The 13741-nt window shown below is 39.6% G+C and overlaps 1 protein-coding gene across 2 annotated transcripts; it reads right to left on the minus strand.

Annotated features, from left to right (window-relative positions):
• Positions 1-908: 908 nt before the first annotated feature.
• On the minus strand, positions 909-10468 carry LOC121858785. 2 transcript variants are annotated; one of them, XM_042355420.1, is made up of 4 exons: positions 10339-10468; positions 7691-8123; positions 3944-4145; positions 909-3626 (listed from the first exon to the last, which is right to left on the minus strand). In XM_042355420.1, the coding sequence occupies exons 2-4, from the start codon at positions 7995-7997 to the stop codon at positions 3257-3259; spliced, it is 879 nt and encodes a 292-aa protein (XP_042211354.1). In that variant the 5' UTR covers positions 7998-8123; positions 10339-10468; the 3' UTR covers positions 909-3256. The 2 variants fall into 2 exon arrangements, with proteins under 2 accessions (XP_042211354.1, XP_042211355.1); XM_042355421.1 differs by lacking the exon at positions 10339-10468 and adding an exon at positions 9625-10321.
• Between the last annotated feature and the right edge of the window lie 3273 nt (positions 10469-13741).

Here is a 13741-nt window from a genome sequence, read left to right on the forward strand (position 1 = left end):
AGAGAGAGACAGAGTGTGCAGTACTTAACTTTCCAGCAGCAGCCAGCCCGAAGCTGATGTCCTAACGGGTCACACAAAACAGATCAACTCCAGTCGTTTAGGTGACACGAGGCAGAACATGACGTGGGGCAAAAATGGATGTGTAAACGAACGCATCTCACTAGTAAAGTAAATATTAATCGACAAGTCTTTCAGCTTTAAAATTAAATAAACTAATGCATGCGTGTAATATATCCACAAAATAAACTTTACATATTATTTCGTATACATCCGAACATTCTAGACCCGCCTCCAAGTTCCACTGGACCACACACCAAACGTAATCCACTAAACTGCTAACTAACACACGAAACAATACTTATACTCCCTACATTGTTATATAGATTTTTTTCTTTTCAGATTGAGTGATACCATAATGTATGGTGTCTTTAATCCAACACAGTGTACTTATTACTGAACGATATTCTAAGATTAACTCAATAGGGATCGTCTTATTTGTGTCGCCCGAGTGTGTTATGGCTAAGCTGAGGCACACGACACGAGAAATTGCCTTTGTCCATAATAATATTTGTATCCAAATCTGGGCTTTCTTTTTCAACGTTTTAGACTCGTGAACCCGAAGCATTTATGGGCAGAGTAATGCATCGGGACTTTTACGGGTGACTGTACTTATAATCAATTACCAACATAGATCAACGCACTAAATAAAGCACATCAATTTACTTCACTCTAGTTTCAGTTAAAAAAAAATAAAGAAAAGTAACTCGGCGGATTTACAAAACATAAATTAATAGTGAAAATCTCACAAAAGATGCCTTAAATGGCTGAAGAGAAGGAAATCTTATGTAGAAATACAACTTTTCTTTATGTCAAGATTTATGGGGAAAATATTTCAATAAAATACATTACACATTTAAAAACAGGTTTATCATTTATGTAAAAAAGGACTGTACAAATTAGGTCATAAACAATATCAACTAAGGCTCCTAGGGATATAAACAATATCAATTTAGGCTCCAAAAGCAAACACGAGTACTTAAATAAACGATTGGAACACACTATTCCCGTTAAGATGGCTCAGATTGTGTTAATTTCTGGGATGGCAAAAGCAGCAGATAGTCTCTCATGAGCCTTCACTTGGGAGGTTTGATCATCATTATCATCATTACCATCATACTTATCATCATTATCAACATCATTCTCATCATTATTATTACCATCATACTCATCATCATCGTCAATCTTATATCTAAAACCGTAATCTGGGGACTGTCGTAACTCGTGATATTGCATTGTAACAGTTTATTTATCCAGAGACACACAGATACGGAGTCGATAAAAAAAATAGTAATATTAACATGGTTGAGTCAACTGAGAATCTGAACTCTCTTGTAGGTACCTGATATATACTGTACATTTATCTCAAGGAAGTATTACGTAACATTTAGTAACAACTGGAATAGTACACATAACATGGTGGTAATAAGAACATATCAGAATGTTACCACGGTTATCATTTCGTTATTTATTTATTTTATTTATTTTGTTTAACATTTATAATTATATACATAGTTTACAGTGGAATTGATATACATTAATATGATAAGGGAGGTAAGCAGTACAACATGGGCTGTATTACGGTGAAACAAGAGGGCAGAGCTGTCAGTATCATGTATTGACGGTAACTATACAGTATATTTATTGCCCAGGTAATTTCTATCTATCTACATGACAATTTAGGATATAATGGTTTTGGTGACACAAGAAAAGTAGGTATATAAATTAGTTATTGCAAAAACATTAATACTTACACAATATTTATTAAGAGATGATTTAAAGGAAGGGAGCGTAGTGTTTGCTCGGATGGGTGGGGGTAAGTTGTTCCACTTCTTCCCACCATGATATTTTATGGAGGTCTGGGACTGAGGAGTTCATGGGGCGTGGTCTTAATAGCTCTGGGTGCCTTCAGTGATTGACAGATTTGTGAACAAATAAGGCACAGTAGTAAGTGTGAATATCTTCGAATTTTAAAATTTTCAATTTAGAAAATTGTTAGTTAGAGAGAGAGAGAGAGAGAGAGAGAGAGAGGTGGGGGCCGGACAGACATAATGGCACTGTGAGCAACACCTCTGGAACCTAATATAAGCTTTTTATGGTTTTTGGGAGAGAGCATGAATAGGACCCGGCTGTAGTACAGGTGGTGGTGAAAGACTCGGCTGTAGTATTTGTGGTGGTGGAAAACTCGGCTGTAGCACTGGTGGTGGTGAAAGACTCGGCTGTAGTACTGGTGGTGGAAGGATCGGCTGTAGAACTGGTGGTGGTGAAAGACTCGGCTGTAGTACTGGTGGTGGTGAAAGACTCGGCTGTAGCACTGGTGGTGGTGAAAGACTCGGCTGTAGTACTGGTGGTGGTGAAAGACTCGGCTGTAGCACTGGCGGTGGTGAAAGACTCGGCTGTAGCACTGGCGGTGGTGAAAGACTCGGCTGTAGTACTGGTGGTGGTGGAAGGATCGGCTGTAGTACTGATGGTGGTGAAAGACTAGCTGTAGTACTGTTGGTGGTGAAAGACTCGGCTGTAGTACTGGTGGTGGTGGAAGGATCGGCTGTAGTACTGATGGTGGTGAAAGACTAGCTGTAGTACTGTTGGTGGTGAAAGACTCGGCTGTAGTACTGGTGGTGGTGGAAGGATCGGCTGTTAGTACTGGGTTTGCCATTAGATGAGAAATACTGATTCCTCATGCTATATTTTTGTTAACATTTATATATCCGTACACACATTTTTCTTAATCAACTATCAGTTATTCACTTAATAAAACATAATAATTTTATGATTATTTTCTCTTTGATTTATCCTTGAGGTGATAATTACAAGTATCACAATTTCTACTAGGACTCCATGCCATTCACCCGTGAGGTCTTTATCCAAATATTCAAGATCACTGATTGTTTACACATCACTCATTGTTTACAGATCACTGAGAGTTTACAGATCAATGACCGACGTATAGGATTCTCTCCCAGGTCAAATACGCGACTGACAATCAAAGCTGGACGCGTGACTGCAGTGAACCAAACACTAGGAACGTAAGTCTATCACCTCACGGGAATTGTATTTTGATCCAGATGATACAATATGATTCAGCTATGTCAGTGTTTGCTGTGGAGTTTTCCCAAATATAGTAAATAAACAGTACCGTTCTTCACTACTCTCGTTTGTAAGGCAGACTGGGAAAAGGTAGACATTAGCAGGTACTGTATCAGGTGTACCAGGAGTTTTCCCTCGACGAGGTATAAGAGGAGTCCTCTTTTTGGAATTCATCAGAGGAGTCTTCTGTCTGGAATGTCTTGAGGAGTGTGGTAATGATGCGCTTGGCAGGATTATGATCATCGAAGCCACTAATGATGATATCCAGGTGAGCCATCAACAAGTTCATCCTCTCCCTCTTCCTCCTAATCTCCATATTATTTTCCCTGATCTGGGAGGTGCTCCTTTCTAGAGTCTCTTCCAGGTGTCTTATCTTTTGGTGCAGCATTCCCACATCAGTGCCGGTTTTTTTCAAGGCTTTATGACATTGCTTGTTGATCGTCTTCATGGACTTAAGTGTTTGCTCCAGAGTCCGCATGTACCTGAGAAAAGAAATACAAATTATAAAGTTTCTTAACATAAACAGAAGAACAAAGAGTAAAGTTGCCAGAGAAAAAATTATTATGGCAGTGACCGAATGAACAACTGAAGTTATTAAAGAATCGTCTCAGTTTCTGTAACACATGTTGATAGTTGGTCAGTTGATTAATGTTGTTATGAAAGGATATGATGAATCATCCTGCAAATGACAGACGGGTCCCAAATTATAGCATGTATTCATGATGACAGTAGACGGACCTCTTGCCTCACTGTTACCACAACCTTCCTATCACTTCATAATACTGTACACATTCCTTACATTTTCTTCGTGTCGCGGTTTTTCTTTGCAGTGATGGCATTTAGTCTTTTTCTTTCCATTTCTTCATCCTCGAAGGGGAGGCTGTCATACACTTTAGGCTTCTTCTGGCGAAGTTTTTTACCAGCAGAAGAGACAGAGCTCTGGGATGGCGCCTGACTCTCTTCAAACTGTCCATTGTACTCAAGGGGTAAGAACGTCGCGCCTGCAGGGACGAACAAGTCGGATATTTTAGTGTGTGATGCTTTTCCGCAACAGATAAACGGAACAAAATGCAGAAGATAATAATTTTCTTGTGTGACTATGTTCACGAGGTTGTGAAGCCCTCAAAGTGCGCATTCACATTGCTATTGTTGTTGTCATGAAATTTGTAACTGTACATTTCTATCTAAATAGACTGTTTCAGCTCTACTCTAAAAGAAAAGATATTTTTACCTTTGTAACTGGAGAGGTACAGACGTAAAATAACTTGACTGATTTAAAACAAGGGCACAAATATTACATCAAAACTCTATTCTAACTAAGTATTGTATTCGAATTTATCTTCAAATGTAAAATACTTCAAGGTACGATACTACGATGACTAATGTGAAGGATACGCAACTCCTGACACTAATTTCTAGTGTAAAACCAAAAACAAAACACAATAATTAAATTACTCCACACTGAAGATAGTAATAAGTATCCAGTGACGATATAACTGTTGTAAAATATCATCAACTATTGAAAAGACAAAAAACAATAAGAAAAATCCCAGAAATCTAATGACCAACTTGAAAATGTAGTCAAGTCGTGTTAAGAATGACCAGAAAGAAACCTGTATAGAATGTCACTGCTCTACACGGAACATTCTATAGTGGTATTTCTGCTGAGCAACATCAATGGGGTGAAAGTACAGGCTTCAGGTTAGGACTGGACAACTGAATATGAAAGTGTTAGGTGAGATGGTCGACTAACAGGTGTCATCCCACTTGAACGATCGTTTGTTTTATGCGAGTTTTACCATCTTAGTTAAATGATCAGGTTAGGTTAGGTTATATCGCATAAATAGACGTTCGTCCAAATGGTATGCAATCTACCAACGTGACCTCTCCATCAGCACACAACCAGGAGACACAAGACAGTTAATCACCTTCAGTATATCATGGGTAAAATAAAGTCTCTTAGAACACAATAGAACGTTTACATGGACACATTCGGGTAAGTGTTGCTAGTTGCTGACCAGAGCATTATCGTGTTGTATACAGGAACTGGCCCTGTCTCTTACCATCACGAGGAATTCAACCACTCACAAGTCTCACATCCTAAACCTGTCAGTAACACACACACTGGGTGGAGAAAGTGCGAATTTGACATCTTTGATATACAATAAATATCGACGTCTTTGTCATGTGTTCGTTCTATCGGAGAAAAACCCGAAAAATCTAGTTTATTATAGTAGACGTCTAATGTTTTGTAACGCTGAATAAAAATAATATTCGTGGGAATAAATTGGATTTTGAGTTAAAATACGAAAACAAATCTAACACCGTGACCCCTGGCTTACCGATAGCTAGAGAGCGAAGTTAATTAACCTTATAATGTTCTAGTTTATGATAAAATATACGGTATATAAAACTATCTCATACACATTCACAAACCATCTCATCCACCACCTAACCCACCTCATCCACCACTGTAAATTACTTCATAAACCACCTCATCCACCACCATAAAACACCTCATCCAACCACCATAAACCACCTCATCCAACCACCATAAACCACCTCATCCAACCACCATAAACCACCTCATCCAACCACCATAAACCACTTCATCCAACCACCATAAACCACCTCATCCAACTACCATAAACCACTTCATCCAACCACCATAAACCACCTCATCCAACTACCATAAACCACCTCATCCAACCACCACAAACCACCCTCATCCAACCAACAAACCACCTCATCCAACCACCATAAACCACCCATCCAACCACCATAAAACCACCTCATCCAAACCACCATAAACCACTCATCCAACCACGATAAACCACCTCATCCAACCACCATAAACCACCTCATCCACCACCATAAAACACCTCATCCAACCACCATAACCACCTCATCCAACCACCATAAACCACCTCATCCAACCACCATAAACCACCTCATCCAACCACCATAAACCACTTCATCCAACCACCATAAACCACCTCATCCAACCACCATAAACCACCTCATCCAACCACCATAAACCACCTCATCCAACTACCATAAACCACCTCATCCAACCACCACAAACAATGTCTATTATTCTTAGACCCACTTTAAGTATTACTACACACTCCACACTCCACACACTCATCGCCATACTTACTCCCCCTTCACTCCCTTTCCCTACTCTTCCTCCTCCTCCTCAAGTGAGACACGACCTTAATAATATAATATGATCTTTAAATAACAGACTCGTCTCTAAATGACCTATGTGAATATCATGACAACATCTGTACAAGGTGTGAATTCCTGTCTGGTCGTCAAATATCTGTTATGGACGGAAATGCCAAGTTATCAAAACACTGAGCTGCAACATTCCTCTACTTGTACTCTCTTCTCTGAGTTCAATCTTCTCCTACTCTGCTGAAGTGATGTGGGTCATAATGAGAGAAAGAAATGGACGTAGAGAAGTGTTGGTAAAAAAAATAAAAATAGGAGTGACATAAAATACGATTCTGTAAAAGGGAGTCGTCAGGAGAACCAAATTAATATGTGACGAGGGTGTTGACGCACAGTGGCAAGATGTGTGCGTAGGTGGAGAGGAGATGATGACCAGTAGACGTGACGCATTACTCTGTGGTTGTGTTGTAATTGACTGCGTTTGAGGGAGCTCTTATATGACACTAGTTGACCTCTGTCTTTCTTCACCCCATACCTGGTAATGTGGCTACCCTATTTATCCAGCATTGTCTGTCTGGCTGCTATAGGATCAGTCTTAAAATGCTGTGTATGTTGTCCGTGAGAGCATCAGGTACACGGGTAAAACTATAGACTCACCAGAAGTATTTGGAAGAAGTGGAAGGCAAAAATTCGTAAGAGAAGTCATTGTGAGGAGAGAAGTTAGAGATCATTTTGAAAGAAATTACAGATTTTGCACAATAGCAGAGACCATCACCACCACCACCACCACTGAAGAGATTTAGAGAATTAAAAAAAATGTGACGGGGAAATTGAAGTGACACGCTAGGGAAAAGGAAATTTGGAGTTAATATGTTTATAGGTTGAGGACGACAGGTGTGTGTGTGTGTGTGTGTGTGTGTGTGTGTGTGTGTGTGTGTGTGTGTGTGTGTGTGTGTGCGTGTGTGTGTGTGTGTGTGTGTGTGTGTGCGTGCGTGTGCGTGTGTGTGTGTGAGGTAGAAAACAAAAGTCAGTCATCATGACATGAAGGGGAAAAGTGGTAACCTGGTCCTCCGGTACTTCCCTGCACAGCTACTGTCTACTGTCCACTAATTACCCATTTTAAGCCCAAGTTAATAGACAATTTGGTTTCTCAACAAATAAATTATATAAAAAAGTAACATTTAACTTTGTATTTAGGAAAAGGTTGGGATTCCAGACAATTACCACAGTTGCTCAACCTTGTCTGGGATGGGACACTGAAAGCGAGTTTAAATTCAATAAAAGTCATCATAGATGGCTTCTTCAGCCTGAACCATTATATGTTGTGACAGACAAACAAACAGTACAGTTAACAGTGTCTGGTCCATACCTGAGCCAGAAGAGAATTGCTCTCTGTTCAGGTCACTGGGGTCAAGATCCGAAGGCGACGGTGCTCCTCCAGGTGAAGATACGTTCTCATCTTTAGACAGTGGCTCAAAGTCATCCTCGGGGATTTCCACAATGCTTGAGCGTCCAGGGCTGAACTGGATGCCGAAATCATTTAGAACCCCACTTAAATAACTATCATATGAGACTTCGTCGTAGGTGACGTCCATGATGTCAGGAGAGGTGCGGTGAGAAGCCTCGACCATGGTGTCCTGATGCCCATTGTAATGGCGTTTCTTGGGTATGGACATTAATTCTCTGAGTTGTTAACACAGAACGACAGCAAGCCTCACCGATGAAGTCTCTTAACAAAAACATAAAGACAGTTTGCAGTCTCTGAGATGCGATAGGCCAGCTCAGCTACAGTGTCTTTCCACCTTCAAAGAGAAACAAACATTAATTATTACAGTTCACACAGCTCTTGCGAAACTACGTATTTTACTAAAATGTTCTTGATGCATCCTAAGCTGACACCGTGTTTCCTATGTAGTGGATAACAGAGTACCATTGTTGGCAGCCATAACTAAAAAAATAATCAGGGTGTAATATATAAAAATCTGTATATTTTTGGGTATGTCATTTTGATATTATTAAATCAATGTTTTGTTTGTTTTGCAGTGAGCAGGTGTGTTGTTTAATCGGTCACCCGTGCCGCATATATTACCGCTCTCAAGCAAATACGATGCACTCGGTTAGTCCTGTAAAATAGTCCAGGTTGCCTAGTGGATAGACATCAACTGCACCAACCTTGTAGTAGCCAGCCCCAACAACACCTTTACAGAATATCACCCACTGGAAGATCTGTTCAGGAGCATGAGGGCGGAAATAGACATCTCGAGCCTGATTATCATTATCTAATTAATTTATTACTCCCCAGGGGGCAACAAACTTAGTCACAAGACCATGCAGTCAGACACTAATACAGTGGTACTGTAACTCGCAGGACACGCTATGACTTATGATATGGAGACATTGTTGTGAGTTGAGGACAATAGCACCCACCAAAGTGTGGGTAGCCTACAGGAATTATTATGTATAAATAGGAGGTGACATTTCGTGGTTAGTGACTCGTCCTGTGTTAGGAGTGGGGGCAGTCAAGGCAATAGTGTATTGGGACAGTTACAGGAAGAGAAGTGGTGGTCATCCCCCGCCTCAGATACTTGCCAGATAAGTTTGTATCCTAACATAATACGAGCAGAGACAACATTATGTCTGCGGACCTTAAGTCCACGTCGACGATACTTGTATGGATAAGGGAGAAAAGGATCATAATGTTGGATGGATATACTCTCAGCCCGTTCACTATCCTTGCGATGGATTGTAGGCAGAGGAGGTAACAGAGGAGGGAGGGCATAGCCCCATCACCAGGGAGGGCCAGTCCACAGGCATTCTTCGCTAGACGGTCAACAGTGTCATTGTTTGTTATTCCAACACGAGATAGAACCCACAAAAAATGTATGACAGGAGAATTATAATGGACTAAAGATAATAGACCTAACAACTGTTGAATTACAAGGAGGCATAAAGGCTTAGAGGAGGAGACCAATTGCATCCAAGAGTCCATGTAATAATTCACTGTAGGTTGAGCTCTACCAGTTCTACATTGACCTTGGCCGACCGAACCTCCCGTTAGTGGGTCCACGTCCAGTGAGAAGAGAGCGGTCAGGCGCCCGAAGCCCACATTCAGGTATATTGGTTTCCACACTACTTGAGCATTGAATAATGACCATAAACATTTAAATAGGTTATGCAATCGGATTAAAAAACAAACAAGAAATCTTACGCTATTATACTCAACAGTGTAATATTTTTTTTACATGAGTTAAAATTAATAATAGTTCCAAACTGTATGGTTATACCACATCTTGATTGTCTTACCTGGTGTGTGTAGGTAACTGCAGTGTTGAGAATGATCCTTCCTTAATTCTTAGTAGACGTTTCAGTATTGATTGACCGAGTAGCTCATATATAATATCTCAAACTCACTACGTTCAAAATGCACGCTACATATTATTGCTCTGTTAACATTAATGGAATCTTGACTACTGCAGAGGTAAACCCATCCCCTTTTCACCTCTTCATTCTTGTGAACTTGTGAAAAGTAATATTCCCTTTGAGTAGCAACTATATACTGCACAATTACTGGGCATGGCTTCACACGTTTATAATTCCACAACTGCAATCAACTATTCAGTAAGAAAATAAATGAAACTCGTGGGCGTCTATATGCGTTCAATTTGTTACGTCATGTTGGGAAGCGGTCGCGTTGCCGTCCACTGGTGTGCACTACATTATGATTACACACACACACACTTATACAAAGAGAAATTTACGTTAGAGAGAATAATGTTGCGTCATGTATGTGAGAACAGTGAAGGCAGTTTTAAGCTAAATTCTTCCTGTCGTCCTAAGGGTATCTTAGGTGTTCTATGATTGCAGAGTAAAATTGTACAACAAATTTATTGTTACTGCTGTACCAGAACTACTGTACAGTATATATATCGATATATACTGTCCCAGCAAAGACACTCGTTCATACACTGAGCGGGGAACTCACCTGAAATAGTAAACTAACATACTGTATATTGTTACCTTTCTATTCGACGAGAGTTGGTTTACCGTGTGAAAAAGCTTCCCCTAAGTCGCACTCACACACACACGTTTTGATACCGAGTGGAGAACAGAACACACTGCGAGTACAAAGAATCGCTGAACCTCCAAAACGAATCTCATTCTTTAAGTTGCCAACTCGTCTTAACTGTGAACGTTCTGCGTGATGATACTAATTTACTTTCTTTACGTAATGACCACCCACTTAAATAGACTTTGATATAAGAATACGTCTACAAAATCATCGTAATGGTATCTATACTCTTAAGAAGGGAATAAGTAAGTCACTGATGAAGTAAAGGCGTGGTGTTAGTGGTAAATATATACCTTTCATCACTGGGTTTGATCCCATTGGGCAGATGTAAGAAGAGTGTTTTCCGCCTTACCAAACATTGCAAGTTCTCTCGCCACGTTGGAGTGTCTGCCAGGTGAGTAACACCCATACATATTCTTTCTCAAGAACAAACCTGTCGAGTTGAAACGTCAGCAATAGACATCAGCTCTTACCTGTTGTTCATGTAGTACTCTACCTGTCTCCACACACACACACACCTGTAGGCACCTGTCTATAATTTGACCGAATAATAATTTCAAAGTAATTTACAAGTGACTCGTGAAAATGTGATTGAGAGAATAAGATGGATAAGCAGTTGTAAAGTTATATATAAATACCCGGCAAAAAGCAACACCACATGATGGTAGTACAGTCAATGTCACACCGCTTCGTCATATACCTAGAACAGTGACTCAGGTCGTTGTTCAGTAATATGACGAAACTAACTAAAACTATAAACTAGATAGTACATGAAACTTGTATGTGATCTCAGACATCCTAGAAGTATATTAGATTGAATTCCCTTTCACCTCTACGGTACTCGTTTTTACAGTGTCTAGTGTTATACCCGCTCAGCCAGCCAACAAAACCGCGTCTTTCCTACCTCGCTTCTTCTCAGTACTGGTCGAGACGGCCAATTTATTAAATTAAAATGTTCAAATGTTTATTTAGTCATAAAACACAGAACAGGTGATAACAACAATATTAGCTGGCCAGCTGAGACACCCTCTTTGGACCTGATATATATACATTTATCTCAAAAGTATTATGTAACATTTAGCATCATCGAATACAACAGCATGGTGGTAATAGAACATCTCATAATGTTACAGTTACTCAACATTTAATAATCTTGTTTATGTATTATTTTTTAGTTATTTATTTATTCTATTTATATATACACAAATTACAGACAATGAAAACCATAAATATAGAACAGTACAACCTGGGTTACATACAGCAATAAGGTTGAACAAGAGGACAGGGGCTGTCAGATTATGTCTAGTTGGAATATATCTTTAATGAGTAATTTATTTGATAATTTCATAAAACGTTTGGTAATAAAAAGAAATTTCAATATAGTAAAGAACATATTAATTCTTAGACAATGATATTTTTTAAAGAGATGATTCAAATGAAGGAGCGTAGTCTCTTTATCGGATGGGTGGCGGTAAGTTATTTCCACACATTCGCACCGCGATATTTATGGAGGTCTGGGACTGGGGAGAAGAGCGCATGGGGTTTTTTTTTTTTTTTTTTCCAGAAATATATAGTTCCATCGTGGTGGTCGTAGACAGGTGCAGAGTACCACGGAAATCTCCCACGTTCAATAATAGATGTGAATTTTTTTTTTTGTAGTGCTTCTTGCAAACCGACCATGGGGCTACCACAGCATAGTGCCACACCGCGGATGTTCTTGATGTGGCGGAGTTAATTGAGTTAGGCTCCTCACTTCAGGCTCGGCAACTAATCTAAGAGGTACATAGTGTGAATATAAGAAAATAAGGGGTCTGTAATGGGCCGGTTGGCCTGTGCACTTGGCTCCTGTCCAGGTTTCTACCATCTCTCTCATCCATGAATCCATCCAGCCTCCTTTTGAAACTTTCCAGCGTTCAGCACTTGCCACAGTTACTAAGCATTTCACTCATCACCACCTATTTGTGAACCAGTTCCTTCCTATCTCCCCTAAACCTAAAACATCCAACAAAGTATTTCTCAGTCTATATGGATATTATAAAACATCTAACTCCCCTTTATTATTCCTTTCACCCATTACATTCCTCATATCTACCCACCCTTCGTACTCCCAAAATGCAAGTAGTTTCTTTAACCTATCCTGTAAGTTTCTAAGTCCCCTAATCATTTTGTCATCTTCCCTGCACGACTCTAGTGAATTGATATCCATTCTATAATTGGGGCACCAAAACTGAACCGCCACTCGAGAATTGCAGCTGACTAACGCCGCAGATATAGTTGCAATAAGACCTCTGCACTCTTATTACACACTTCTGAATATAAAACCCAATACTCTGTTTGCCTTATTTCGAACATTAACACTGTTTTCCTAAAGGTCCAGGCTTCTAAGTACCCTAGGTCTCTTTCACAAGTCCAACTTCTCGGTTGATGTTGTTAAGGCTTATACATGACAGTATTTGTTCTTCAATATTAAATGCGCTGCACTTGCTACTGCTGAATTTCATTTGCCATTTCAGACTACCCCATGATTTATTTCGTCCTCCTGTAATGCATTGCATCCTTGACTAATCTGGCCCTATTTTAGTGTCATCCACAAACTTGCTTATGTCACTCTTCGGTCCGATATCTAGTCTTTATGAATTATGAACAAGAGTGGGCCTAGTACTGACCCTAGAACCCCACTGGTTACACGGCCTCCAGATTTACCATCTACCGCTGACCCTCTGCGTTCTGTCAGTGAGCCAACGATTTTATCAATTTATAACTTTCCCGCGATACCATGACCATAATTTTTCTCTAAAACTCAGGTAAATTACCCTGTCAAATGCTTTGCTAAAAGTCTAAATAAATAACATCGTATTTTCTTCATTATCCCTACTATCGAAGACTTTCCCTAAAACGTCAGCAGATTTGTTAGACAAGCTTTCCTTTGTAAACCCAGCCAGAGAGTCATAGAATTAATTTGCTTTCACTCTAAATGCGATCGGATGCTATCTGCTATAATTAATTCAAGAATTTCCCCTACTGACGTCAAACCTGATCGGCCAGTAATTTGACAATGATGCTCTGAAGCTTATCAAGTCAGATTACTACGTTTACCCAAGCCTTATTCCTTTAAATAGACGCATTCCTTTACTAACACACCAAAATGTAAATTAAAAGCACTGATAACAAATTTACAATAATTTGACCAAAATTGCACAATGCAACAAACTTACTGATAATTTCCCATTAAAGAATAACTAACTTAACTTACAATAAATTTTGCCTTACATAAATCACATAAAAACAAAGCAAAAGACACCACATAATAAGTACACAACATAACTGTAATTATTGTCTTGATAGAATACC

The sequence above is a fragment of the Homarus americanus genome, unplaced genomic scaffold (assembly GCF_018991925.1).
Source record: "Homarus americanus isolate GMGI-L3 unplaced genomic scaffold, GMGI_Hamer_2.0 scaffold22369, whole genome shotgun sequence".
Taxonomy (NCBI): domain Eukaryota; kingdom Metazoa; phylum Arthropoda; class Malacostraca; order Decapoda; family Nephropidae; genus Homarus; species Homarus americanus.

What these genes read in the sequence shown, in the direction of transcription:
- LOC121858785 (XM_042355420.1), bottom strand. Translation starts at nt 7,997, where the DNA reads ATGTCCATACCCAAGAAACGCCATTACAATGGGCATCAGGACACCATG. An exon ending in GCAATTCTCTTCTGGCTCAG is followed by an intron (nt 4,146 to 7,690) that starts GTATGGACCAGA and finishes TCGTCCCTGCAG; the next exon opens with GCGCGACGTTCTTACCCCTT. An exon ending in AACCGCGACACGAAGAAAAT is followed by an intron (nt 3,627 to 3,943) that starts GTAAGGAATGTG and finishes TTCTTTTCTCAG; the next exon opens with GTACATGCGGACTCTGGAGC.